Raw genomic sequence first — 27,346 nt, forward strand, 5'->3', positions numbered from 1 at the left:
GCAACTTGATGAGTTAAATGTCCAATCAATAACAGTCAGAGCTGCTGCCATCGCTCTACTGATCAATCAACGCTCTACAACATATCCGTCACTTATTCCTGAGCTGTGAAACTTATGCATTAAAGGAATAGTTCACAAAAAAAAAGAATTTCAGTCATTATTGCCTCCCCCTCATGCTGATGAATACTCCAGAGTAGTTTTTTATTCCTCAAAGGTCATCTGGAGACCCGGGAGGCCGGTTCGTAGTCCAACCAAAACTTTATATGAGAGTAATAGTGCCCGACACAAAAACGTCCATAAAACTACACAACAACCATTTAATCTTCCTCCACACTGCTCGTCCACTGCAATCCAAGTGTTCTGAAGGGAGATAGTCCAGAGTTTACTGGAAACTACCTCATTGAGGCAAGTCTGGTCACCTTTCACATTCAATACAGGACTGTTTAGGCTGTAAAAAATGTCCTAAATGAGGTTGTTTCCAGTAAACTCTGGACAACACTGCAAAAACTCAAAATCTTACCAAGAATATTTGACCTATTTCTAGTCAAAATGTCATTTTCAGTCAAAACAAATCTCATTATACCTAAAATAAGACTCATCACATAAAAAGTAGCTTGTTTTTAGACACTTTTTACTTTTTTCAAGCAGATTTTCACTTGAAATAAGTAGAAAAATCTGATAGTGGAGCAAGTTTTTCTTTCTTATTACAAGCACAAAAAACCTGCTTTCACTGGCAGATTTTTCTACTTAATACAAGTGAAAATTTGGTTTAAACAAGTGAAAATTATCTAAAAACAAGTTAATTTTTAGGTGATGAGTCTTATTTAAAGTGGAAAGAGATTAGTTTTGACTAGAAATGAGACATTTTGACAAGAAATAAGACAAATATTCTTGGAAAGATTTTGAGTTTTTGCAGTGTATCTCCCTTCAGGACACTTGGATTGCAGTGGACGAGCAGTGTGGAGGAATATTAAATGGTTTTTGTGTAGTTTTATGGACGTTTTTGTGTCGGGCCCTATTACTCTCATATAAAGTTTTGGTTGGACTAGGAACCGGCCTCCCGGGTCTCCAGATGACCTTTGAGGAATAAAAAACTACTGTACTCTGGAGTATTCATCAGCATGAGGGTGAATTTCATTTTTTGGGTGAACTTTGAGCAAGAAGACTGTAGTGACTTGAGCCCGGATGTCCAACGTTACGTGCTAAACAAAAACTCACTGAGATTTCTGATATAAATTTACACTGTTTACTACCAAAACAAAAATAATCAACTCATAATGAAAGTGGACGAAACTGTAACCAAAGTCACATCACAGTGATCAATGAAGAGAGCGGCCAACAAAAAAATACTGTGACCAATGCTCACCCAAGTGTGGTTGTGTGATCTACAAATAGCCCCTAAGTACTTTAATTGCAGTAGAAGACTCTCTGCACTCCTCCCGTTAGCAACGCCAGCCCATAATAGCCCTGCCCAGAGATTCACAACATACAGTGTTGTGAACAGACCCAAAGAAACGGCCTATTTTCACGGCCTAAAAGAGGTTTTACCTGAAAAAAAAAATACACAGTTCCATTGTTCGCTATAATATAATTTTTTCCAGCCCTTCAAAGTGCAGGAAAAACGCAGTTTTTATTTGGACCTAACCAACTGTTGATCGGCGGGCGCTAACCCTGGGCGGAGGGATACGTGAGTTGGTTAGGTCCAAATAAAAACTGTGTTTTTCCTGCACTTTGAGGGGCTGGAAAAAATTATATTATAGCGAACGATGGATTTTTTTCAGGTAAAACCTCTTTTAGGCCGTGAAAATAGGCCGTTTCTTTGGGTCCATTCACAACACTGTATGTTGTAAATCTCTGGGCAGGGCTATTATGGGCTGGCGTTGCTAACGGGAGGAGTGCAGAGAGTCTTCTACTGCAATTAAAGTACTTAGGGGCTATTTGTAGATCATACAACCCCACTTTAAAAAAATGCTACTATCCCTTTAAGTTCTAACCCAGCCCATAATCATGTGACCTGCTACTGAATACAATTACACAAATCAAATGATGATCAAAACAAACAAGACCAAAATAACCCTTAACCTTAACCAACAGAAACCCAGTTCATGGCTCCTACAGGAACGCTCCTCTTACATAACTGTCTCCAGCTATAAAACATATTTTATCCAAGTTGCATTTTGCAGCATCAAGAAAAGAAACACAGCTTTTCTCTAACATGTTTGTTCAGAAACAGTCGAAACACCCCAGAGTCTGTGTGTTTCAACGACAGCGTGGGGGGCGAGGGGGGCGAGGGGTCGTCCCCCCGGAGATCCAGACCTCCAGTCTGAGAACCGAGGGTCATGAGTTCTACTTCCTGTAGCAGAGCTAAAAATAGCAGCTGCACCCAAAGAGGCATCTCAAGGCTTTTTGTTTGGAAAGCAGCTTTTCATCAAGGGTGTCCTTTTCCCCGACAGAGCAGAGCTGCAGCCGAGGTGCACACACACACACACACACGCACACACACACAGCTATAAATACATGCATGGATGCAGGAGCACATCCGTGTGCTTGCATGTGCACACACACACACACACACACGCACACACACACACACACACACACACACAGGCACTCACAGGCTATTAACATTGTAAAGGCAGCCCTGTCCCTGTTTGAAGTCCAGTGGGCAGAGATATTGTGGCTGTCACCAAAGAAACACAGCATAACACATTCAGCAGAGGCCACAGTGTAAACACACAGAGAGAGAGAGAGATGATGTCAGGACAAGGGAGAACACACACACTATCTCTCTCTCTCTCTCTCTGTAGTGTGTACTGTGTGTGTGTGTGTGTGTGTGTGTGTGTGTGTGTGTGTGTGTGTGTGTGTGTGTGTGTGGTGTGTGCATATGTGTGTGTGTGTTTCTTACCTCTGAACTTCTTTGGAGGGTTGTTGAGGTCGCCGGCATCAGGCTGGACCACGCAGCGGTCGTCCACCAGGCTGTGAACACAAACACATCAAAACACTGTTAACCACACACACACACACACACACACACACACACACACATACATACAGTACGTACAGTACAGTAGTGCAGCCGGTCTGTGGTCTGTGTGTGTTTTTGTACGTTTTTTAAAAAGAAATCTGATACCATGAAATCAATCTGCAAACACTTTGGTGATTAATTGATCATTTGGATCATCACATCAAAATAAATCAGTGTCTCCAGCGTCAGACTTGTGGATATTTGGTGGTTTTCCTTCTGTGACCTGAACATCTGGAGACAAAACCAGACCTCTGATGTTTTATAGACTAAATAATTAATTGATTGAATCGAGAAAAGAATAAGATGATTCGCACCCCGTCTGATTTCTGTCTGAATTATGAGGTCGATCTGATTATAACATTTTGGCAAATTGGTCCATTGCCATAATCCCTATAGAGGGTGTGCGTTTACGTCACGTTGCCCTCGGCAACGCCCAGTTTGTTCGGGCTGAGTGGCAAAACAAACCTCCCTCAACGTGCTGGCGGATAGCGGAGGACTCATAAACTGGATAAAATATGTTATATCAAAACAAATTGATGTCCAAAGGAATCAGCTCCCCAAAACCCTCTGCTGCACGGACACTGACTGTAACACACAGTGACCGCGGTACCTGCAGAGTGACTGACAGGCGACGAGATTACAGCTGTTACTGTCGTCCTGACAGTGACTCCCGACGCTTAAACACGAGCTGCTTTTATTCTGAAAAACTCTGACCAGTCAAACTGTAGGATGTGTTAGAGCAGTGGTTCTCAACCAAGGGGGCAGTTGTGGGTCTGAGAAGTGAAGCTCACTTCCGCGTTCAACAAACTGCTAATCCCCCCAGCTTCCTATGGGGGCTGGTGTCAGAAAGCAGCATTCCCCATAGACCCCCATGTTAAAATCGCTGATTTTACATCCTCAATTAACATGTTAAAAGCCTGGTGTCAGCACGTTTTTTTTTCTCAATCGATAGTTTCTACCCCCGCACACACTCTGAGGGGGGTGAATTTTTTTTTAAACTCTACCGTTTTACTGTTATTAGGTTAAAACTCTGGCCAATTAGGGCGCGGAAACGTTGAGTGACAGGTCCGAGCAGCTCCGTGGACAGCTGCTTCGAGGCCAGTGGGCGGGTTCTAGGCCGGCCAATCCAACATGGCGCTGTCCAGGCCGCCATATTTGAGTCACAAAAACGACTCCCCAAAACCAATGGGTGACGTCACGGACGCTACGTCCATTCTTTTTACAGTCTATGTTCTCAACTTTTGGGTCGGGACCCAAAAGTTGGTCACGGACCCGTTCTGGATGGGTCGTGGACAGCTGGTCAAAAAAGTAAATAATATTTAAAGCAGAAGTAAGTGGAATATTTGTGTTAATATAAGTCTTAAATAGTTATATCTTCTGACAGCAATCACTTCTATAGAGTGTTTGGTCTGAAACACGGGTCTGTCAGTCACTCTGCTCTGCTGTAAGCCGAGGAGAAAACTCCTTGTATCCTACAACCTTTATCCAATGAGGAGAGAGAACGGCATAAAGGGGCGGTCCTCTCTGTGTGTGCAGCCAAGGGATGCGCGTGAATGTGGTGACGTAGGGACGAGGGCGGGGACTGCTAACTCCATCTGCTGACAGGAAGTTAGACAAAACCACCGGATCGCTTACTTCTGCTTTAATGCACATCTGATGTTGGACATGTCTTTTATTTTGAAAAATAACTTGTATTGAAAGGCACACGTCACGTGAACACATGCAGTTGTAATGGTCCTCCTCAGTTTCTTATTATTTGCTCTGAATGCAAAGATATCAGTTTCTTATTAATGTGGCCTGAATGCAGTGAATCTTGTTTTGTTTTGTGGGTCTTTATTTTGTGCAATTTGATATTTATTCACTTTAGTGAACATGCTCTGAATGCAGAGATACATTAGAAGTCAAATATATCGTTTTGTTGGTCTCCATTTTGTGCAGTTTGATATTTTTTTATTCACTTATGTACATGCAGTTGTCATGGTCCTCCTCAGTTTCATTCATGTGCTCTGAAATGCACTTTGCTCAATAAAGAGCTAAATGAGTTTTTAAAGGCTTAAAAAAAAAAAAAATCTTGGTTTGAATTCTATAAAAGTGGGTCACGACTTAATGACCATGGGAAAATGTGGGTCCCAGAGTGAGACTAGTTGAGAACCTCTGCCTTAGAGGACTAATTTATCTGTCTAAACATCATAACTATGCCACCTCAAACTGTAAACACAGCTGATCCATCGAAAAAAATGGCCGCTCCAGTGAATTTACTTTCCGTCATTGAGAACAGGTTCTTGACTGTAACTCGGTCAAAGTGAGACGTATCCTCAAGATTTTTAGCAGCTCTGTTAGGTCATGCTGCTTTACATGCTGGCAAAGCTAGACATGTCAGACTTGTGTGGGCTCGGAGAAAATTGCTTCGTTACTTGCGTTGTTTTTAAACTTTGGCGGCTCTGCCAAAGCAGCAACTTCCGAGTACCGTGACGTCATGTGCATACCCTCTATAGTCATAGCAGTAGGTCCGTTACCTTTAATTGTCGGTGCAAGCTATTTTTAGAACGGCGGAGCAGAGCCGTGAGCTGCTCAGAGCTACGCTACGGAGGCTCATGGGTTCATTTCTTGGTTTCCCTCATCAAACTCATCAAATACACAATCCAACAACTCCACAACGCTCTGGTGGACAAGTTGTGAGCTGCACAGAGTTTGATGAGGGGAAACCAAGAAATCCCATAATGAGCCTCCGTAGCGTAGCTCTGAGCAGCTCGCCGCTCTGCTCCGCCGTTCTAAAAATAGCTTGCACCGACAATTAAAGGTAACGAACCTACTGCTATGACTATAGGGATTATGGCAATGGGCCAATTTGCCAAAAATGTTGAACCATCCCTTTAACAGAGACAGAAACCTCTGCTCTCCTGCTCCTCACTATAAAGAAATAACTCTGGATTAGATGAGCTGCAGGGGAAGCTCGGATTTCTGGTGACAAATTTAGCTTTTTACTGTCTTAGACTAACATGGGTCTGGACCGGGGCCAGATCCCACATCCATTTCAGACCCTTTTTCCCGGGGAATGTCGCCAGTCAGTTGTTTAAACACAGACCTGTCTGCTCCTCCTCCTCCTCCTCTTCCTCCTCCCTGTGCACCTCAAGGAACAAGACTTTACACACGTTGATAAAAAAAAAAAAAAAAAAGGCAGGAAATATCTAGGAAGCAGAGATGTGACGCTCATAACTGAACTAATCCCTCTGTGAGCGGTCGGTGATTATCAACATGAGTGAAGCAGTTACACATCTGAACAAACAGGACGAGTGGGGCAGCTGCAGCTTCACAGCACCCGCCAGCATTTTTAACATTTTTTTGGGGACCTTTAATTCGCTCAAAGTCGCCGTCACTCCCCCTGCGAGCAAAAAAGGTCGAACCAGAAACACTCAGAGTTTTCTCTCTCTCTCGTCTCTTCCTCTTCTAAAGTACAGAAGATCTGGAGGAACGCCGCTGTGCTGCAGCTTTACAGCCAAAACTGTCATCACAGCTTTTTTTTAATAAAGAAATACAGTACGTGCACTTGTGAATGTGTATGCAACCAGTGTGTGTGTGTGTGTGTGAACGTGGGATGCACTGGAACTGGAGAAAGGCCACAGTGTCTCTGTAGTGACTCAGTCTTTGCTGTAGGTCAGTACATTTTTCATGAGCAGTGGGTGCAGAGGGAAGGGGGGGGGGTTCTGATAAACAACACCTCTGGTAACAGATAACTGCAGGTTTCAGAGGAGGAAGTCTTCACTGTGGATCATTATAATACATGTGTGATCTTTAAAGCCGCAGTGTGTAACTTATTTAGCTTTTTATTACCAAAAATCAAACATGTCTTTCATAAATTCGTATTTCACTGAAGTGGAATCACAGCCACATACAAAGTAAAGCTTTCTGGTACCTTAGAATGAGTTGTTACAAGTCGTTACAAAAACATAAGTGGGCGACGCACCGAACCGAGGCGGCCATGTTGCATCGTGACCGTAGGTAACCACGGAAACTGAGCGGAGCTGTGGGCTCGGCCTGTTAAAACTGTCACCACTGTGTAGTGTGAGGAAGGACGGAGGCACTGGTGTTGCATTCAGGTGCAGTCAGGCAGACGGCCGTCGGCAAACCAACCGGATGTCATTTTACTCCACCAGAGAAAGACGGTAAAACAATACCACATCACCATGACAACATATTGTCACGCCTGTATTGTTTTGCCTCGTGCTGGCGGACCACTTGTTTACATAGACGCTTGTTTATCCTGTTACATGCAGCGTCTGTTGTCTGTCTGACGTCTGCCCCATTTCACCTGAATGCAACATCAAGAATACGTTCAGATATGCAACCGCACCGCTAGATGGGGGGAATTCCTACATACTATACCTTTAAAACTTGTAGATTTGTTCTTGGATGTGCTTTCCATACACACCACTGTGCACTGTATCATGTATGACCTGAAACACTTGACTGTTCATGGGTTGTTCAGGTCCCATTTTATTTCACCATCTCCCCATGAGATGGACCCACCTACTGCCCATTTCTGAGTCCTTGATGTTATGTACAGCTACTATACCCCATAATATGATATGCATTCAATTAACTGCTTGTAATAGCTCACTATTTCTTGTATGCTTAGGCTGTATTGTTTGTGATGTCTGGATTACTCTTTCCAGTGTCTGTGTTGTATTTGTTATGTGTTTCTATTCTTTTTTCCTTATACCTTTTTCTTATTTTTACTCGAAAACAAGGTGATACACCTCAAGGGGTTAATCCTAATAAAGAAATTTGAAATCAAAACAAAAAGCAGCTTTTCATCTAAACATGACGGAGCTGGAGGACAACAACACAACAACACAACAACAACACAACGGCTGCTGCCTCTGTGTGGGTGAATGAGAGCGAGTAAACACAGTTTTCACCATTAGCCCCCATGCACAACAACAACACAACAACAACAACAACAGCAGCATGTCAGTGTTTCTTCCTCTGACTCTGCCCTGCACACCCACTCCACCAACACACTCCCACACACACACACACACACACACACACAAACACAGTGAAAAATTAGGTCCATTTACGCGTAACTTCTTCAGCTGCCTATAGTTCATTCTGTGGCTGTGATTCATGCAAACCAACATTCATCAGGTGCATGAGAGGGAATCTACAGGAACAAATGTAAAGACACACACACACACATATGCACACACACACACACACACACATCCCAGTCAAACACTGACAGCTGAGGTTTTGTTATCACAACTTGTCTGATGTTGGAGGCGCCGCTGCAGACTGATACTGGACGACAGCTGATGGTTCTGTGATATGGACGTGACATCCCAGGTGAGTTGGAGTGAAAAAGAAAAACATCTAATGTGTTGCAGGTGTTTTTTTTATCTGGGAAGTAAATTGGTGCATCAGCATCAATGTTGTGTCTGTATGTAAAAAACAACAACAATGTGTGCACAGCTGCATGAAGCTTCTGTTTCTGCACCACTGTCAGTTCAAATTTCACTCATTATCTACTCCCCCTCATGTGGACTAAGGGCTGGGAGAAGTTTCAGAGTCCTCCGTGGCTTCTCTGAGTTACAGGGGGTCTCGGCGTAGCAGTGCATGTCCATATAACGGTTGCAAATGGATACCAACTGTCTTCGTAACAAAAAGACACACCAAAAAACATCCAAATACCTCCATGCTGCTCGTATGTAATGTCCGTCTTGTATTGAAGCCCCGAAATGCGGGGAGAGGAGCTTCCGTTACAAACAAGCTTGAAATATAGACTTATTTAATTTTTTTCGGAACAATTTCTCATGTCGGGGCTTCAATACAAGACGGACATTACAGACGAGCAGCATGGAGGTATTTGGATGTTTTTTGGTGTGTCTTTTTGTTACCAAGACAGTTGGTATCCATTTGCAACCGTCATATGGACATGCGCTGCTACGCCGAGACCCCCTGTAACTCAGAGAAGCCACGGAGGACTCTGAAACTTCTCCCAGCCCTTAGTCCACATGAGGAATTGGACCACACGCAATTTGAATTTTGGGTGAACTATCCCTTTAATAAAACCAGTTGGTGATGAACTTTATATTGTTGGAGAAATCCTGATGTGATGAGTCACCTTTACAACGAAGTCCAACTTGTAAGGATGGTGCATCTATAGTATATTATGAAAGTTCATTATGTCCGAATGTAACAATTAGTTTCTCATACCTTTGTTAACAGTTTCGGCGTGTTCTTCTTCCTCCTTCTTCAGAACTGTCACTGTGATGTCAGATGGTGTCACGCCTCCATAACGACACCGTCTGACATCACAGTGACAGTTCTGAAGAAGGAGGAAGAACACGCCGAAAAAACTGTTAACAAAAGGTATGAGAAGCTTCTTGTCTTGAAAAAAAAAAAAAAAGTTAACTAAGGATGGAGCATCGGTGGAATGAGCAACACATCTAAACGTGTGGGAAACGCCCCCCTCAATAAATGTGTCAAAATCCTCAAAACGGAGCTTGTCATCACTGAAGCAGAGAGAGATCTGAATGAGATTCTCCAGGATCTGGGGCCTCCCTCCATCCTACAGAGACAGGATCACCTCAACCCAACAACCTCAAGACTTTTCAGATCATCTCGGACTTTCACTGTAAAAACTCAAAATCTTTCCAAGAATATTTGTCTTATTTATTGTCAAAATGTCTCATTTCTAGTCAAAACTAACCTCTTTCCACTTTAAATAAGACTCATCACCTAAAAATTTACTTGTTTTTAGATCATTTCACTTGTTTCAAACACATTTTCACTTAAAATAAGTAGAAAAATCTGCCAGTGAAAGCAAGTTTTTTGTGCTTGTAATAAGGAAGAAAAACTTGCTCCACTGTCAGATTTTTCTACTTATCTCAAGTGAAAATATGCTAGAAAGAAGTAAAAAAAAAAGTGTCTAAAAACAAGCTACTTTTTATGTGATGCATCTTATTTTTAGTATAATTAGATTTGTTGTGACTAGAAATGACATTTTAACTAGAAATAAGACAAATATTCTTGGTAAGATTTTGAGTTTTTGCAGTGTTGACCAACACAACCAAACCAATGCTGGTTGACCTACAATAACTCCTGGATGAGGGATGGGATGTCGTCCCACAGCTAAATGTGACCAACCTGGTGACCAGCAAGTGTAAAATGGCCAATGTGTGTGTGCTTGTTCTTTCCTTATCACTGTGGGAGAGTTCAATCATCTAATCCACCAAGCAGCTCAGACCAGGAGTGAACACCAACAGGAGAATACTGTATTGCAGGGGATTTTGGCACATTTCTTTCTTCACACGTTTAGCTGTGTTGCTCATTCCACGGATGCACGATATTTACAAATGATACCTCATTGTAAAGGTGATTGATCAGGCTTTCCAACGATATACAATACAACATCAGCTTGTTTTATTAAAGGAGATAAATGATTGACTGGAAAAACGTTTCCAAACTTTTTTTGAGGCGTTTATCCTGTTGTCCTCCTGGGTCAAGGAAGGACGAAAGGAAGGAAGGACAAAGGGAAAAAGGAAGGAAAGATAGAAGGAGGGAGGGAACAGATTGGGTCAAAAAGGGAGGGAGGAAGGAAGGAAGGGAGGGAGGGAAAACGGATTGTGGAAAGAAGGAAGGGAAAAGGGAAGGAAAGAAAGATGGAGGGAAGGAACAGAATTGTTCAAGGAAGGAAGGAGGAAGGGAGGGGAAAGGGATTGTGGAAAGAAGGAAGGGTAAAAGGAAGGACAGAAAGATGGAGGGAGGGAACAGATTTGTTCAAGGAAGGAAGAAGGGGAAAGAAGGGAGGAAAGAAGGAAGGGGAAAAGGATGGAAAGAAAGATGGAGGGAGGGAACAGATCTGTTCAAAGAAGGAAGAAGGAAGGGAGGGAAAAAGGATTGTGGAAAGAAGGAAGGGAAAAAGGAAGGAAAGAAAGAAAGATGGAGGGAAGGAACAGATTTGTTCAAGGAAGGAAGAATTGGGAAAGAAGGGATGATAGAAGGAAGGGGAAAAGGATGGAAAGAAAGATGGAGGGAGGGAACAGATCAGGTCAATTGGATCAAAAGAGGAAGGAAGAAGTAAGGACAAAGGGAAGGAAGGAAGGAACGAATGAAGGAAAGGAAAAAGGATTGTGGAAGGAAGGGAGAAAGGAAGGAAAGAAGGAAGACCCAGAAGGACAACAGGAGGGTTAAAGGGATAGTTCACCCAAAATTGAAATTGCACTCATTATGTCCTCCCCCTCATGGGGGGGGGGGGGAGAAGTTTCAGAGTCCTCCGTGGCTTCTCTGAGTTACAGGGGGTCTCAGCGTAGCAGTGCATGTCCATATGACGGTTGCAAATGGATACCAACTGTCTTCGTAACAAAAAGACACACCAAAAAACATCCAGATACCTCCATGCTGCTCGTATGTAATGTCCGTCTTGTATTGAAGCCCCGAAATGCGATTGCGTGATTTGCGATTTGCGCCGGAGCTTCCGCTGCAAACAAGCTTGAAATATAGACTTATTTAATTTTTTTCGGAACAATTTCGCATTTCGGGGCTTCAATACGAGACGGACATTACATACGAGCAGCATGGAGGTATTTGGATGTTTTTTGGTGTGTCTTTTTGTTACGAAGACAGTTGGTATCCATTCACAACCGTTATATGGACATGCACTGCTACGCCGAGACCCCCTGTAACTCAGAGAAGCCACGGAGGACTCTGAGGCCCAATTCCAATCCGCCCCCTAAAGACTCAAGCCCTGAACCCTCACTGACTAAAGTGACGTCAGCTCTAAGTGACAGAGTGTGAGAGTCTGTGAGGGTCCAGATGCTGTAAACATGAATGGAACAGCACTTACCCACTCTCACGACATGTTGCCTTGACAACAAAATGTTGTTGACTCCGGTCTTGTACTGATAATTTACCGTACTTTCAACATGCACAAGGTGTGTGAGGTGGACGGACTCAAAACAAAATGTTCCTGGATCAGATCTGATCAAATTATCATCAATAATCACAAACTGCACGTTAATACTGACAGTAGCCTAAACTTATTCTTTTTTTTTTTCTTTCTTTTTCCTGATTGGCGGAGCTCTCTCTGACTACGTGTGTTAATTTACTTTTTTTTTTTTTTTTTTTTTACACTCGCGTTCCGACGGCATTCCATGTGTTTGACTTCACAACGCTATGAACTGTGGGTAATTTGCTTACCCAAAGTCAGCATCGGTGCTGACTTACGGTAAGGGGGCAGTAAGGGCTCATTCACTGACTCACTGACTTGATGATCTGACAATGGAACAGCCCTCACACACTCACAGACTTCCCGTGAACGCGCCTCTAAGTCAGTGAGTCCGTGAGGGGTCGGATTGGAATTGGGCCTGAAACTTCTCCCAGCCTTTAGTCCACATGAGGGGGAGGAGATAATGAGTGCAATTTGAATTTTGAGTGAACTATCCCTTTAACCATTAAATGCAGCCTTAAAGGAGCAGTTCGTATAGTGTGTAACTCTCTCTCCAGCCTGGACTTACCCCAGAGTGCTGATGAATCCGTTGGTGGATCCCTCTGCATACAGGGAGCAGATGTCCCCGATGTGCAGGAAGCTGGACATCTTGTCCGACATGTTGGACACACACACAGGGGAGGAACACCTGCAGCAGCAAAACAACAGACAAACACACACAAAGAGACTAGATTCAGTTCAAAAAGTTAGAAATCTGCCACACAACTCCAGCAGGAAGCAGAAACAACAGCCGCCACCTCTCTTACTCTCTTGACAGTGATCTCCAATTACATGCACTCAGCTGCTGCAGATCTGTTACACACTGTGCACTTGCAGATATGATAATGGCAGCACTCAGCACTCAGAAAGGTTTGTGCTGTGCAGCTACAGAGCTCCCAGTTAGGTGGCAGCACAATGTTCAGCAGCAGGAGGAGGAGGAGGAGGAGGAGGTCTGACAACACTGAAACCACTGTCCGCCTGCATGGATTTGCATAGCAGCAGGAAACGTGTGTGTTTTAATGTGACTGTAGCTGCTTGTATTTGGATGTTGTGGTTCATATGGCGAGCAACAGTTAATGATTAGGAGGCGATGCTGCTGCTGCTGCAGGAAGGCAACAGTCAGACCAGCAGGTTCACCTTGCAGGAACACCTGTAACATCTGGAGTCACATGTCCAGACAGAAACCATTAATAAACTCTATCATGATGAATCTGGACTTTACTGTTGAAACCACATCCGCAATCACAATGTTTCACAGCAGAAATATGATTCTTATTATGATTATTAGAGACCAGACCTGTTCCTTTTTTCTGTTTTTTTCTTTGCTCACTTTGTTCTGTATCAATGAGCACATCACAAACACCGGCGGGTCAGGAGGAGCTGGGAGCGTTTCTGTTGTTAACCATTTAAGGAGAGCGAACTAAAAAATCTTCGTCCTCCTTTTTACAGTATAGCTACAGTACGCTGCGAGAAAGAGAAAAATACGAAGAAGGAGGACGAGGAGGAGGAGAAGACAGAGAAAAAGAAGAAAGAGGAGGAGGAGGAGGAATAGAAAAGCAAATAGAGGAAGAAGAGAGTGATAGTGATAGCGATAGTGATAGGAAGACACAGTGAACAAGTTGTGCGCTCAACTTTACCTCGGCTGTGAGAAACGCTCGGATGTTCAGCAGCAGCTACGACAACATGACTGTAGCTTTCTTCTCCTCCTCCTCCTCCTCTTCTTCCTCTCCCCTCTCCTCCACTCTTCTCCTACTCCTGCGGGTGATTTCCAGCCGTCAGCGACTCCAATAATCCCGCCTGTGTCGCCTCTTCCTCCCTCCACCGCTCCTCTCCACCGCTCCTCTCCTCTCCTCCAGTCGGAGCAGCAGCAGCAGCAGCAGCGGCTCTGTGGCTCCGGAGCTGAGCTGCTTTATTGGCTCTCTGCCACTTCTCCTTCTTCTTCTTTGCCTCTCTTCTTCTGCTTCTGAAGCGCTCGCAGTGTTGATAGCTGGGAAATGATGTCCACTCACTCTGCTGTGCCCCCCCCCCCCCTACCTTCCTCACCACTCCCCCCAGTCCCGCTGCAGCAGCACCAAGGAAACATGAGCTGTTATCACTCCCACACTGCAGCGCCTTGATTTACTATATACATGTGCTGCAAAACTGTTTAGAATAGTTTTTAGTTGGGAAGGTATTTATTGTTTTTTTTATATATATATTTATAAATGTGTGCTTTTTATGTGTAATAAACTCATATATTTACATGTTTTATCCATCATTTTAAAGAAAGTGTAAGTTTATTAATAGATTAGATTAAAATACAAAACAAAAATCTTCGCTTTGGGCAGGAAGGAGTTACACCGGTGACGTCACGGCCAGCTGACAGACCACGTGTTTTTTTTTTTGCGGAAGTGAAAGTAACAACTGACTTGAAGAGGTCTTCTTCTTTTTCTTTTTCTGAGAAACAATGCTGCGCTGTTTTGATTTGTTTCTCATCATCTCCATCTTTATCATCATCGTCAGTGCGGACAGAGCTCCGGGGCTCCAGAGCTCCTCCTCATGCGGGGCAGAGCAGCAGAGCGACGCCGGGCAGGGAGCACCAAGCTGCGGCTGTGGGAACCCGCAGAGAGCCGCTGCTGCTGCCGTGGAGGAGCCAGCAGCAGATCCAGGATCAGGTCCAGGATCAGTGGACCCTGCTGTGAAATACTCCAAAAGCGCCAATGAGAGGCCGCCTGAGGCTGAGCGAGGGGAGAGGAGGGGGGAGCTGCACAGCCAGGTGAGCTGATCAAGCACCTGTCATGACGTCACTATGACAAACAACTCCCGTTTGAATATTAAAGCAGAAGTAAGCAGAATATTTGTGTTAATATAAGTCTTAAATAGTTGTATCTTCCGACAGCAATCACTTCTATAGAGTGTTTGGACCGAAACACGGGTCTGTCAGTCACTCTGCTCTGCTCTGAGCCGAGGAGAAAACTTTCCTTGTATCCTACAACCTTTATCCAATGAGGAGAGAGAACGGCAAAAAGGGGCGGTCCTCTCTGTGTGTGCAGCCAAGGGATGCGCGTGAATGTGGTTGTAGGATACAAGGAAAGTTTTCTCCTGGGCTCAGAGCAGAGCAGAGTGACTGACAGACCCGTGTTTCAGACCAAACACTCTATAGAAGTGATTGCTGTCGGAAGATATAACTATTTAAGACTTATATTAACACAAACATTCCGCTTACTTCTGCTTTAATGTTTTTGTTTTATTTAGATGCACCAACCAACCAAAGTGAGGTTTTGCATCATGTCCATTATACTAGTTCACTTCCCCCTCCCATGTTGTAGCTGCAGGCCTACGTGATGCACAGTTAGGGGAGGACAGTGTGCAGGAAATCCCCACAACAGTCACTTAACACCCACTTTCGTTTCAAACTAGTTTTAGGCAACACATGTCGTGGTTGAGTGTTGTATTAGTTTCACTTCCCTGTTTATTCTTATTAATAGATCAGCTTCCGTTTCTTCTCTGAAAGGAAGGAGCGTGTGCTTCATTGCTCTGCTTGTCACTTCACCAATGTTGCACTTGATCAGTTTTGGTCAAGAGCAAAACTTCTTCCTCCAAATCCTGACATACAGATCCTATGAATTCATTTTTCTATATACAAATCGTAGATGTTTTGCATAACCTGCTGTTGCAGTCATCTCCTATAGGTACAGCGCCATGCAAAAAGTATTCATACCCCTTGAACTTTTCCACATTTTGTCACGTTACTTGCAACCACAAACTTAAATGTATTTTATTGGCCAAAGTCCCAGACCTAAATCCTACTGAGAATCTGATCTGTGGCAAGACTTGAAAAGCTGAAGGGAACTGGAGTTATTTTGCAAAGAAGAATGGGCAAAAACTGCAGTAAGTAGATGTGCAGAGGAGCTGAATATATGCATGCTACACTTTCCACTTTTATTTGTAAAAAAAAAAAAAAAAACTTCAACACTGATAATTGGTCTATCTAAATAAATTCCAATAAAATACATTTTGTTTGTTTGTGGTTGTAACGTGACAAAATGTGGAAAAGTTCAAGGGGTATGAATACTAATGCAATGCACTGTACAGTACATCACAAATCCAGTAGTTGTACAGCTGTTAAAGGGATAGTTCACAAATTTCCCTCATTATCTCCTCCCCCTCATGTGGACTAAGGGCTGGGAGAAGTTTCAGAGTCCTCCGTGGCTTCTCTGAGTTACAGGGGGTCTCGGCGTAGCAGTGCATGTCCATATAACGGTTGCAAATGGATACCGACTGTCTTCGTAACAAAAAGACACACCAAATAACATCCAAATACCTCCATGCTGCTATGTAATGTCCCTCTTGTATTGAAGCCCCGAAATGCGAAATTGTTCTGAAAAAAATTAAATAAGTCTATATTTCAAGCTTGTTTTGTAGCGGAAGCTCCTCTTCCTGGTCCGTCCAAATTGGAAGACGGACATTACATACGAGCAGCATGGAGGTATTTGGATGTTTTTTGGTGTGTCTTTTTGTTACGCAGACAGTTGGTATCCATTAGCAACCGTTATATGGACATGCACTGCTACGCCGAGACCCCCTGTAACTCAGAGAAGCCACGGAGGACTCTGAAACTTCTCCCAGCCCTTAGTCCACATGAGGGTGAGTAGATGAGTGCAATTTGAGTTTAAAGCTGTTCCCTTCTTCTTCAGACCTGGCTGTGTTGACATGTTGTCTGTCTGTTGTCTCCTTGGACACAGATGGTGCTGATCTCTGGAGGAGACTTCCTGATGGGGACGGACGACCCGGGCATCCCGGCGGACGGAGAAGGTCCTCAGAGGCCGGTGCACGTGGACTCCTTCTACATGGACGTCCACGAAGTCACCAACAGCCAGTTCCAGAGCTTCGTCACCGCCACAGGACACGTGACCGAGGTACGAGACGAGATGAGTTATCAGTTTAGTTTTATTATCACTTATTATTATTATTATTATTATATATGCACTGCAAAAACTCAAAAACTTACCAAGAATATTTGTCTTATTTCTAGTCAAAACAAATCTCATTATACTTAGAATAAGACTCATCACATTTTTAAAAAAGTAGCTTGTTTTTAGACACTTTTTACTTGTTATATTTTCACTTGAAATAAGTAGAAAAATCTGATAGTGGATCAAGTTTTCTTTCTTATTACAAGCACAAAAAACTTGCTTTCACTGGCAGATTTTTCTACTTATTTCAAGTGAAAATGTGTTTGAAACAAGTGAAAATTATCTAAAAACAAGTTAATTTTTAGGTGATGAGTCTTATTTAAAGTGGAAAGAGATTAGTTTGACTAGAAATGAGAGAAATATTCTGAGTTTTGAGTTTTTGCAGTGTGTGGCTGTGGTTGTGTGGTTATTGTAATGTTTAAATCTGAACGGACGTCATATTTTCATATTTTTTGCTCCTTTTTATCTTTTTCAGGCAGAGAAATTTGGAGACTCGTTTGTATTTGACGGAATTTTGAGCGAGGAAGTGAAAAACCAAATCACACAGGCTGTAAGTAGCACTAACTACACCACCTCACTTGTAGGATTTGATCTCTAATCTAATCGCAGTATTTGATATTTCAAATTATGTCAAGATTGCATTTTGTTCAATTCCACTCTATATCATAACTACTAGTTACATACATTTCAAAGGCCTTATGTATTAATACGTCACACCCTCTGTAAGAATTGTTGGTATGACCGTTTGTCCTATCAATACTGTTGTAATAATGAGGGCAGAGAAACACAGGGAAGGTCTAAAGGTCTGAGACTATTTTCTCTTTCAGCTGAATGGAAAAAACTGTCTCATCTAATAAAGAAAACACTCCTCAAGCAGTAAATTATATTAAATTTTTCATCTTCATGGAGCATATAACAGAACAAAGAGCACGTCTTGAGAAGTATCATGTGAATCTTTTTCATCTGTGTCATTTTGTTGATATGATCATATTTTAATCTTCCCCGGATCGTGACTCATTTCAGTGTTTTTTTAGACTTTTATATTTGCACCTTGAGATCATCAGCCTCAGCTCGCACAGACAGAGTCATGCAAAAGTTTGTTTAATACCAATTTACTTGGTTATGAAAGAGGTTTTTTCTCCAAAACTAATGTTGCAAATTGTAAAAAGATGGAAATATCTAACCTAAAAACTAAATATATTCATGTTTACATTAAATTGACAGAAAAGCATTTACATTAACGCACATTTATTTAACATGACCCACTCCAGAAGTAAACAGTGCAACGGTGCAGTGGTGAACATTAAAAGATCGACCTAAGGATTTTATGAATCGATATCAGATCTTTCAAATGAAGATCAATATGAATCGGAAAATCAAGTCCTAGTAAATACTAGTAAATCTCTTGTCTGATACCTTGGTCAAAGTTCTCTGAGAGCTCAAATCTCCTGCACTGCAAAAACTCAAAATCTTTCCAAGAATATTTGTCTTATTTCTTGTCAGTATGTCTCATTTCTAGTCAAAACTAATCTCTTTCCACTTTAAATAAGACTCATCACCTAAAAATTTACTTATTTTTAGATAATTTTCACTTGTTTCAAACACATTTTCACTTGAAATAAGTAGAAAAATCTGCCAGTGAAAGGAAGTTTTTTGTGTTGGTAATCAGAAAGAAAAACCTGCTCCACTATCAGAATTTTCTACTTATTTCAAGTGAAAATAGGCTTGAAATAAGTAAAAAGTGTCTAAAAACAAGCTAATTTTTATGTATAACTATGTGTGTATCTGTATAAATACACTTATTTTAGGTATAATGAGATTTGTTTTGACTAAAAATGACATTTTGACTAGAAATAAGACACATATTCTTGGTAAGAGTTAGAGTTTTTGCGGTGTGGGTTTCCCATTCTTTTGCAGGCTGCTGCTTTGTTTCCCTTTTTCACTCTGAAACTGTAGAAAACTAAAATAATACACTGATATTGATTAAAATACTGAAAAAAAACAGTGTTTCATGTTTAACTTTATGTCTTTTGAGATCATTTCATCTTCCACTTGATGAACTGTTCACATTAACACACATTTAGGACCAGGGGAGGACAAACTTTTGCATGATGCCTCTGTGTTCTTGGCTTCAGCTCGACACTCTGCCGTTGTGTCAGAGTTGTGAGGACGTTCACAGGTTCGTTCTGCAGCTCGGTAGCTCTCCCTCTCTCTCTCTCCCTGGCAGACGAAAGCCAGACAGCGGGCCCAGGGAATTTACTGTTTCATCTCAGCTGTCATGTGCAGCCGGATCATGTGGTCCTGGAAGGTGGCGCGTGCCCGTTATTGTGGCAACACTGGAAACCATTAGTACCACTCATCAGTTCACCACCGACACCTCCACATGAACCCAGAGCCCCACGGCTGAGAGGGAAACTTCAACACGTCCTACTACTCCGTACTAACGCCTCTGTTGTTGACCGTCACTGGTGTTGTTAGGTGGCTGCTGCCCCCTGGTGGCTGCCAGTCCAAGGGGCCGACTGGAAACACCCCGAGGGGCCCGACTCCCACATCACAGACAGGTACAAACACCTTTTTATTTTTATTTTTAAACCATATATGGTAACACTTTAGATTAGGGAACACATATTCACCATTAACTAGGTGCTTATTAATATGCATATAAGTAGCTTACTAGCTCCTTATTAGTAATTATTAAGCACGTATTATTAACACCTTATTCTACATAGCCTTATTCTACCTCTATTAAACCATGAATTAAGATGATTTTTCCTGATATTAACTCCTACACTGCAAAAACTCAAAATCTTACCAAGAATATTTGACCTATTTCTAGGCAAAATGTCATTTTCAGTCAAAACAAATCTCATTATACCTAAAATAAGACTCCTCACATAAAAAGTAGCTTGTTTTTAAGACACTTTTTACTTCTTTCAAGCAGATTTTCACTTGAAATAAGTAGAAAAATCTGATAGAGGAGCAAGTTTTTCTTTCTTATTACAAGCACAAAAAACTTGCTTTCACTGGCAGATTTTTCTACTTATTTCAAGTGAAAATTTGTTTGAAACAAGTAAAATGATCTAAAAACAAGTAAATTTTTAGGTGATGAGTCTTATTTTAAGTGGAAAGAGATTTTGACAAGAAATAAGACAAATATTCTTGGAAAGATTTTGAGTTTTTGCAGTGTAATTATTAGCTTATTCATTGTAAATTAATGCATTAATGCTATACTAATACTAGAGTGATAGGAAGAATTACTGTTCTTGTGCTACTGCCCCTGTACAAGGCCCCAATAACTCACTGGTTATTCACATCATTATTCAGAAACAACAATGCATTAATGGAGAAGAGGAGAAGAAACAGCTGCTCGATAATTATAAAAATTAAGTCATTAAGTGATTCATTCTTTTCTGTTTTGTTCTGCAGGCTGGATCATCCTGTTCTCCACGTGTCCTGGGCCGACGCCGTGGCCTTCTGCTCCTGGGCCGACAAACGACTTCCTACAGAGGCAGAGTGGGAGTTGGCCTGCAGGGGCGGCCGGAAAGACAGGTGTGTTATTATCTCTTCATTAGGTGACGACTGGTGCACGTGCTGCGGTCTTCACATGGTGTGTCCCTGATGTGCTGCTCTCTTCTATGGAGTGAAATCACTGCCAAAACTCCACAAACCCACAAAGCATGTTTTACCTACAGTACGCCCAACGATTCACAAACAAACTCGTGTTTTTTTTACTAATACAAAACATAATTCACAAACTAATGCATTTTGTTTCACAAATAAGAAATGTAACTACAGTAGCAAATAAATACACCATGCTTCAGAAACAAAAAACATATTTCTTCAAGTAAAAAAAAAAAATAGAAAAACACAATTCTACAACTACAAATACAATTCTACAACTAAAAACATATTACTGCCAAAAGTCACAGTGACAGTTCCGTAGTTGTAGAATTGTATTTGTAGTTGTGTTTTTAGTTGTAGAATTGTATTTGTAGTTGTAGAATTGTATTTGTAGAATTGTATTTGTAGTTGTAGAATTGTGTTTTTCTATTGAAGAAATATGTTTTTTGTTTCTGAAGCATGGTGTATTTATTTGCTACTGTAGGTAAATTTCTTATTTGTGAAACAAAATGCATTAGTTTGTGAATTATGTTCTGTATTTGTGAATCGTTGGGCGTGAGTAAAAACATGCTTTGTGTGTTTGGAGTTTTGGCAGTAATTTCACTCCATACCTCCTCCTCCTCCTCTGTGCAGACTTTACCCCTGGGGAAACAAGCTGAACCCGAACGGACGGCACTACGCCAACCTGTGGCAGGGCGAGTTCCCCCACCACAACTCTGCAGAGGACGGATACGAGAAAACCTCACCGGTAAGTCGAGTGAAGTAAAGGAAGAAAGGAAAGAAGGAGAGGGAGATGCCACAGTCTGGGTGTGTTAAAGACATGTCATCTTTCAGGTTGAGGAGGAAGAAGAGTGACGTTACGTTACGTTGCTCCTCCTGAGCCATTGTCACAGAACTGGAAACAGATTCATAATAATTATGTCTCTGCCCTGTTGAATCTACAGGGAAATGAAAAGGCGCCGGAGATAAGAGCTCATTTCAGAGGTCGATAAAGTCGCGTCAGGTGCTCACAGCTTTCAGAGATCAAATGAATAACCATCAGATAATATTAATCCAATCTCATTCTCTACAGGATGGGCCTTTAAAACCTCAATTTTAGAAGTATCAGTCATGATCGTATTATGTACTCAGGTTCTTTTACGTAAAGTAATGAGCTGCTGAGGGGAGATTGTCTTTTATTTATCTGCATCAGTCTTTTTCTGTTCTATTCTCTCGATTCAAGCCTCTGCAAACAGGAAAATAGTTTCTATAGTGGCACGTAGAGCAATAGGAAAAATCTAGATCAGCCACTAAACGATCTGTATACACTGCAAAAACTCAAAATCTTACCAAGAATATTTGTCTTATTTTGTAGTCAGAACAAATCTCATTATACTTAAAATAAGACTCATCACATTAAAAAAATAGCTTGTTTTTAGACACTTTTTACTTCTTTCAAGCATATTTTTACTTGAAATAAGTAGAAAAATCTTTTTTTTTTCTACTTATTTTTCTTTCTTATTACAAGCACAAAAAAACTTCCTTTCACTGGCAGATTTTTCTACTTATTTCAAGTGAAAACGTGTTTGAAACAAGTGAAAATGATCTAAAAACAAGTAAATTTTTAGGTGATGAGTCTTATTTTAAGTGGAAAGAGATTAGTTTTGACTAGAAATGAGACATTTTGACAAGAAATAAGACAAATATTCTTGGAAAGATTTAGAGTTTTTGCAGTGCATGAGAGTCAGTTCCCTCAGTCATATTCTGCCAGAGAGAACAACAACATGCACAGCAGTTTACCACAGGGAGAACACACATCTGCTAACATCTGCTTTCTCATAGTTTGTTGTCCTGGCCTTGTGTCCTACAGGTGATGACGTTTCCTGCCAACGGCTTCGGTCTGTACGACATGGTGGGGAACGCCTGGGAATGGACGTCAGACTGGTGGACGGTGCATCACACCTCAGAGCAGCAGAGAAACCCGGTGAGAACAGATTTTCCTCTAAATAAAAGAGGCTTTTTAAAGTTTGTCAGGTTTATTTCAGCTGCTCATCCTTCTCTCTCTGTCTCTCTGTGTCTTTCAGAAGGGTCCTCCTTCAGGTAAAGACAAGGTGAAGAAGGGAGGATCGTACATGTGCCACAAGGTAAAGAAGACGAGCACTTTAACACTTTTTACATTTTATTTTAGATAAACTTTATTGTCCTGAAGGGAATTTGTTGTGGGCTAAAAGTGCTGCATACAGGTAAATGCAGAGACTGCTTGATGAAAAACTGTCCCTGAAGGCAACGTGCATCAGCGGTTTTGCATGAATTTCCCTCTAAAACAACTCTGTCTGGTAACGTTGTGTTATTATCTCATAGCGTGGTGAATGTGCAGGTCACAACTTGTCCACCAGAGCGTTGTGGAGTTGTTGGGTTGTGTATTTGATAGGGCTGGGCCGATATGCTTTTGTGCCAATTCGATTCTCTAACGATTTTTGGGTCCCGATTCGATTTAAATTGCAATTCTGATTAAACAAGTATTGCGATTCGATTTTACCAAGTATTGCGATTTTATATTTCAATTATTGTGATTTTCTTTCCTTAAACAAGAGCAGGTTGAACCAAACACTTGACAATACATCATAAGTCATATTTACAAAAAACAATACACACGTCACATCAGTTTGTCTGTTGTGTTTGTTTGTTCACATAGATATCCGTGAACAAACGAACACAACAGGCCGGTTTGACTTTGTCGAGTGTAATGGCACAGAATACATAATAGTACAATAAAGATTGGTTGTCCCAAAAAAAATTTTTTTTTTTAAAAACGCAAATAATATAAAAATTGATCGATTTTTTTGGCCCAGCCCTAGTATTTGATGAGTTTGATGAGAGGAAACCAAGAAATCCCATGAGCCTCCGTAGCGTAGCTCTGAGCAGCTCACGGCTCTGCTCCGCCGTTCTAAAAATAGCTTGCACCGACAATTAAAGGTAACGAACCTACTGCTATGACTATAGGGATTATGGCAATGGGCCAATTTGCCAAAATGTTGAACTATCCCTTTAATTAAGTCTTGATTGGGTAAAATAATATCTATGAATTAGCTTTTTTATACTGAACAAATTTGCCTCTGCCTTCTAAATAAAGTTTTCTCCAGGTTGTAATTTTAAGACGTGTTAATAATAATAAAGTATTAATCTCATGATGTTAATAGAGAGCTCACCAGAAGAACTCGTACCAACACATGACGGCTGATATACTAGTTTATCTGCAGCTCCAGTGTTCGAGCCGCCCACCGGCCATTTCCATTCTGTTTGCCACCAGCATCGGTTGCCATGGAAACGTAACTAATTGCATGCAAAATAAGTCTGAGGCACAAAGGTCTGTTTGTTTCATATAAATAAACCATGTGAGTGAGGGAGGGAGAGAGAGAGGGAGAACAGACCGACACGCTTCCTCATCATGTACAAACATGTTGTCGGATATAGACTCAATAACGAAGCGTTAGAAAGTGAGACAAACTGGTCAAACTGGTGGGATTGTGTTTTATTTATTTTAACCCTCCTGTTGTTCTCCTGGGTCAAGGACTAAAGGAAGGAAGGACGAAGGGAAAGATAGGAGGAAAGAAGGAAGGGAAAAAGGAAGGAAAGATAGAAGGAGGGAGGGAACAGATTGGGTCAAAAGAGGAAAAAAGAAGAAGGAAGAAAGAAAAGGAAAGAAAGATGGAGGGACAGGGAACAGATCGGGTCAAGTGGATCAAAAGAGGAAGGAAGAAGAAGTAAGGACAAAGGGAAGGAAGAAAGGAAGGAAAGAAGAAAGGGAAAAAGGATTGAGGAAAAAAGGGAGGATGGAGGAAGGGAAAAACGAAGGAAAGATAGAAGGAAGGAGGGAACAGATTGGGTCAAAAGAGGAAAAAAGAAGAAGGAAGAAAGTAAGGAAGGAAGGGAGGGGAAAAGGATTGTGGAAAGAAGGAAGGGAAAAGGAAAGAAAGATGGAGGGATAGGGAACAGATCAGGTCAATTGGATCAAAAGAGGAAGGATGAAGGGAAGGAAGAAAGGAAGGAAAGAAGAAAGGGAAAATGATTGAGGAAAGAAGGAAGGGAGAAAGGAAGGATGGAGGAAGGGAAAGATAGGAGGAAAGGAGGAAGGGAAAAAGGAAGGAAAGATAGAAGGAGGGAGGGAACAGATTGGGTCAAAAGAGGAAAAAAGAAGAAGGAAGAAAGTAAGCAAAGAAGGAAGGGGAAAAGGATTGTGGAAAGAAGGAAGGGAAAAAAGAAAAGCAGGAAAGAAAGATGGAGGGAAGAAACAGATTTGTTCAAGGAAGAAGAAGGAAGGAAGAAGGGAAAGAAGGAAGGGAAAAGGAAAGAAAGATGGAGGGATAGGGAACAGATCAGGTCAATTGGATCAAAAGAGGAAGGATGAAGAAGTAAGGACGAAGGGAAGGAAGAAAGGAAGAAAGGAAAGAAGAAAGGGAAAAAGGATTGAGGAAAGAAGGATGGGAGAAAGGAAGGATGGAGGAAGGGAAAGATAAGAGGAAAGGAGGAAGGGAAAAAGGAAGGAAAGATAGAAGGAGGGAGGGAACAGATTAGGTCAAAAGAGGAAAAAAGAAGAAGGAAGAAAGGAAGGAAGGGAGGGAAAAAGGATTGTGGAAAGAAGGAAGGGAAAAAAGAAAGGAAGGAAAGAAAGATGGAGGGAAGAAACAGATTAGTTCAAGGAAGAAGGGAAAGAAGGAAGGGAAAAGGAAAGAAAGATGGAGGGATAGGGAACAGATCAGGTCAATTGGATCAAAAGAGGAAGGAAGAAGAAGTAAGGACAAAGGGAAGGAAGAAAGGAAGGAAAGAAGAAAGGGAAAAAGGATTGAGGAAAGAAGGAAGGGAGAAAGGAAGGATGGAGGAAGGGAAAGATAGGAGGAAAGGAGGAAGGGAAAAAGGATTGAGGAAAGAAGGAAGGGAGAAAGGAAGGATGGAGGAAGGGAAAGATAGGAGGAAAGGAGGAAGGGAAAAAGGAAGGAAAGATAGAAGGAGGGAGGGAACAGATTGGGTCAAAAGAGGAAAAAAGAAGAAGGAAAAAAGGATTGTGGAAAGAAGGAAGGGAAAAAAGAAAGGGAGGGAAGAAACAGATTCGTTCAAGGAAGAAGGAAGGAAGGAAGAGGGGAAAGAAGGAAGAGAAAAGGAAAGAAAGATGGAGGGATAGGGAACAGATCAGGTCAATTGGATCAAAAGAGGAAGGAAGAAGTAAGGACGAAGGGAAGGAAAGAAAGAAGGGGAAAAGGATTGAGGAAAGGAGGGAGAAAGGAAGGATGGAGGAAGGGAAAGATAGGAGGAAGGGAAAAAGGAAGGAAAGATAGAAGGAGGGAGGGAACAGATTGGGTCAAAAGGAAAAAAGAAGAAGGAAGAAAGAAAAGAAGGGAGGGAGGGAAAAGGGATTGTGGAAAGAAGGAAGGATGGAGGAAGGGAAAGATACATAGGAAGAAAGGAGGAAGGGAAAAGGAAGAAAGGAAGGAAGGGAGGGAGGGGAAAAGGATTGTGGAAAGAAGGAAGGGAAAGGGAAAGAAAGATGGAGGGAAAGGGAACAGATCAGGTCAACTGGATCAAAAGAGGAAGGAAGTAGAAGTAAGGACGAAGGAAAGGGAGAAAGGAAGGATGGAGGAAGGGAACACATTGGGTCAATTTGACCCAGAAGGACGACAGGAGGGTTTTAAAGACTTTGACAAACCACTGTTTTTCCACCACTGTGAATTATTTTCCTCTTTTTTCATTTCTTTCTTTCTTTCTTTCTTTCTTTCTTTCATTTCTTTCTTTCTTTCTCTTCTCCTCCTCCTCCTCCTCCTCCTCCTCCTCCTCCTCCTCCTCCTCCTCCTCCTCCTCCAGTCTTACTGCTACAGGTATCGCTGTGCAGCGCGGAGCCAGAACACTCCAGACAGCTCGGCCTCTAATCTGGGTTTCCGCTGCGTCTCTCAGGAGGAGCGACAGCGACAGTGACCTCTGACCTCTGACCTCTGACCTCAGAGTCAGAGTCGGTGTGAATGAAACCATGAAAGCAGCGCCGATACCGAGGTTATTTACCTGCCATCACACATTAGTGCACAGCTGAAAAAGAAGAAAAAGAGGAAGAAAAGGAGGCAAGGATGTCTGATACGACTTGAGATACTGTCAGGACATTTTATCTCTTCAGACTTTTTCATAAACACGGCGGCTGCGGGTCAGAAGGTCGATAGTTTGATCCCCGGCTTTTGAAGTGTCCTTGAACCCCACATTGCTCCTGCTGGCCGATCCATCAGTGTATAAGTGTGTGTGTGTGTGTGTGTGTGAGTGATGTACACTGCAAAAACTCAAAATCTTTCCAAGAATATGTTGTTATTTCTTGTCAAAATGTCTCATTTCTAGTCAAAACTAATCTCTTACCACTTTAAAGCAGAACTATGCAGGATTTCGGCTGTAATTATTGTGGCTCAGAGTCACTGTGATGGTAGAGTGACCTATTATGAGGTGAATGGGGTCTAGGCCAATGTGCTCACCCCCCCCACTGGCTGAAAACCGCACTTGCAAGATCAGTCCTCCGTCTCGGTGTCACAAATCTCATCAATGGATAGAACTATCGCGAGAAACTGCCTTACGGCAGTACGAGATAAGAACGCAGATGACGTCATGCATGTCATGAATTGTGATTGGTTTGAGTTCGGAAAGTCGGAGGAAACCATGGAAACATGTTTGTACTGATGAAGTTCGGCTTGTGGCTAACACGGAGCTAATGCTAACAGACACACACACACACCATGGATCTTTTATAAG

At 42.0% G+C, this 27,346-nt stretch overlaps 2 protein-coding genes across 4 annotated transcripts in view; one reads left to right on the top strand and one right to left on the bottom strand.

Annotated features, from left to right (window-relative positions):
• Positions 1-13,794, bottom strand: part of LOC310986440 (inositol 1,4,5-trisphosphate-gated calcium channel ITPR1) — a 152,207-nt gene extending 138,413 nt beyond the window's left edge. For all 3 annotated transcript variants that reach the window (XM_083972345.1, XM_083972344.1, XM_083972346.1), the window contains exons 1-3: positions 13,652-13,794; positions 12,544-12,663; positions 2,906-2,976 (exon numbers count right to left, since the gene is read on the bottom strand). In XM_083972345.1, coding sequence (XP_083828471.1) covers positions 2,906-2,976; positions 12,544-12,635 — 163 coding nt within the window. In that variant the 5' untranslated portion in view covers positions 12,636-12,663; positions 13,652-13,794. The remainder of the gene's footprint in view (positions 1-2,905; positions 2,977-12,543; positions 12,664-13,651) is intronic.
• A 318-nt stretch (positions 13,795-14,112) lies between these two features.
• On the top strand, positions 14,113-26,884 carry sumf1 (sulfatase modifying factor 1). The gene is made up of 10 exons (XM_083971323.1): positions 14,113-14,184; positions 14,342-14,769; positions 16,739-16,912; positions 17,445-17,519; positions 19,448-19,530; positions 20,396-20,518; positions 21,224-21,338; positions 22,440-22,553; positions 22,654-22,713; positions 26,426-26,884. The coding sequence occupies exons 2-10, from the start codon at positions 14,461-14,463 to the stop codon at positions 26,534-26,536; spliced, it is 1,164 nt and encodes a 387-aa protein (XP_083827449.1). The 5' UTR covers positions 14,113-14,184; positions 14,342-14,460; the 3' UTR covers positions 26,537-26,884.
• Positions 26,885-27,346: the final 462 nt, after the last annotated feature.

The sequence above is a fragment of the Trachurus trachurus genome (genome assembly GCF_905171665.1).
Source record: "Trachurus trachurus genome assembly, chromosome: 5".
Taxonomy (NCBI): domain Eukaryota; kingdom Metazoa; phylum Chordata; class Actinopteri; order Carangiformes; family Carangidae; genus Trachurus; species Trachurus trachurus.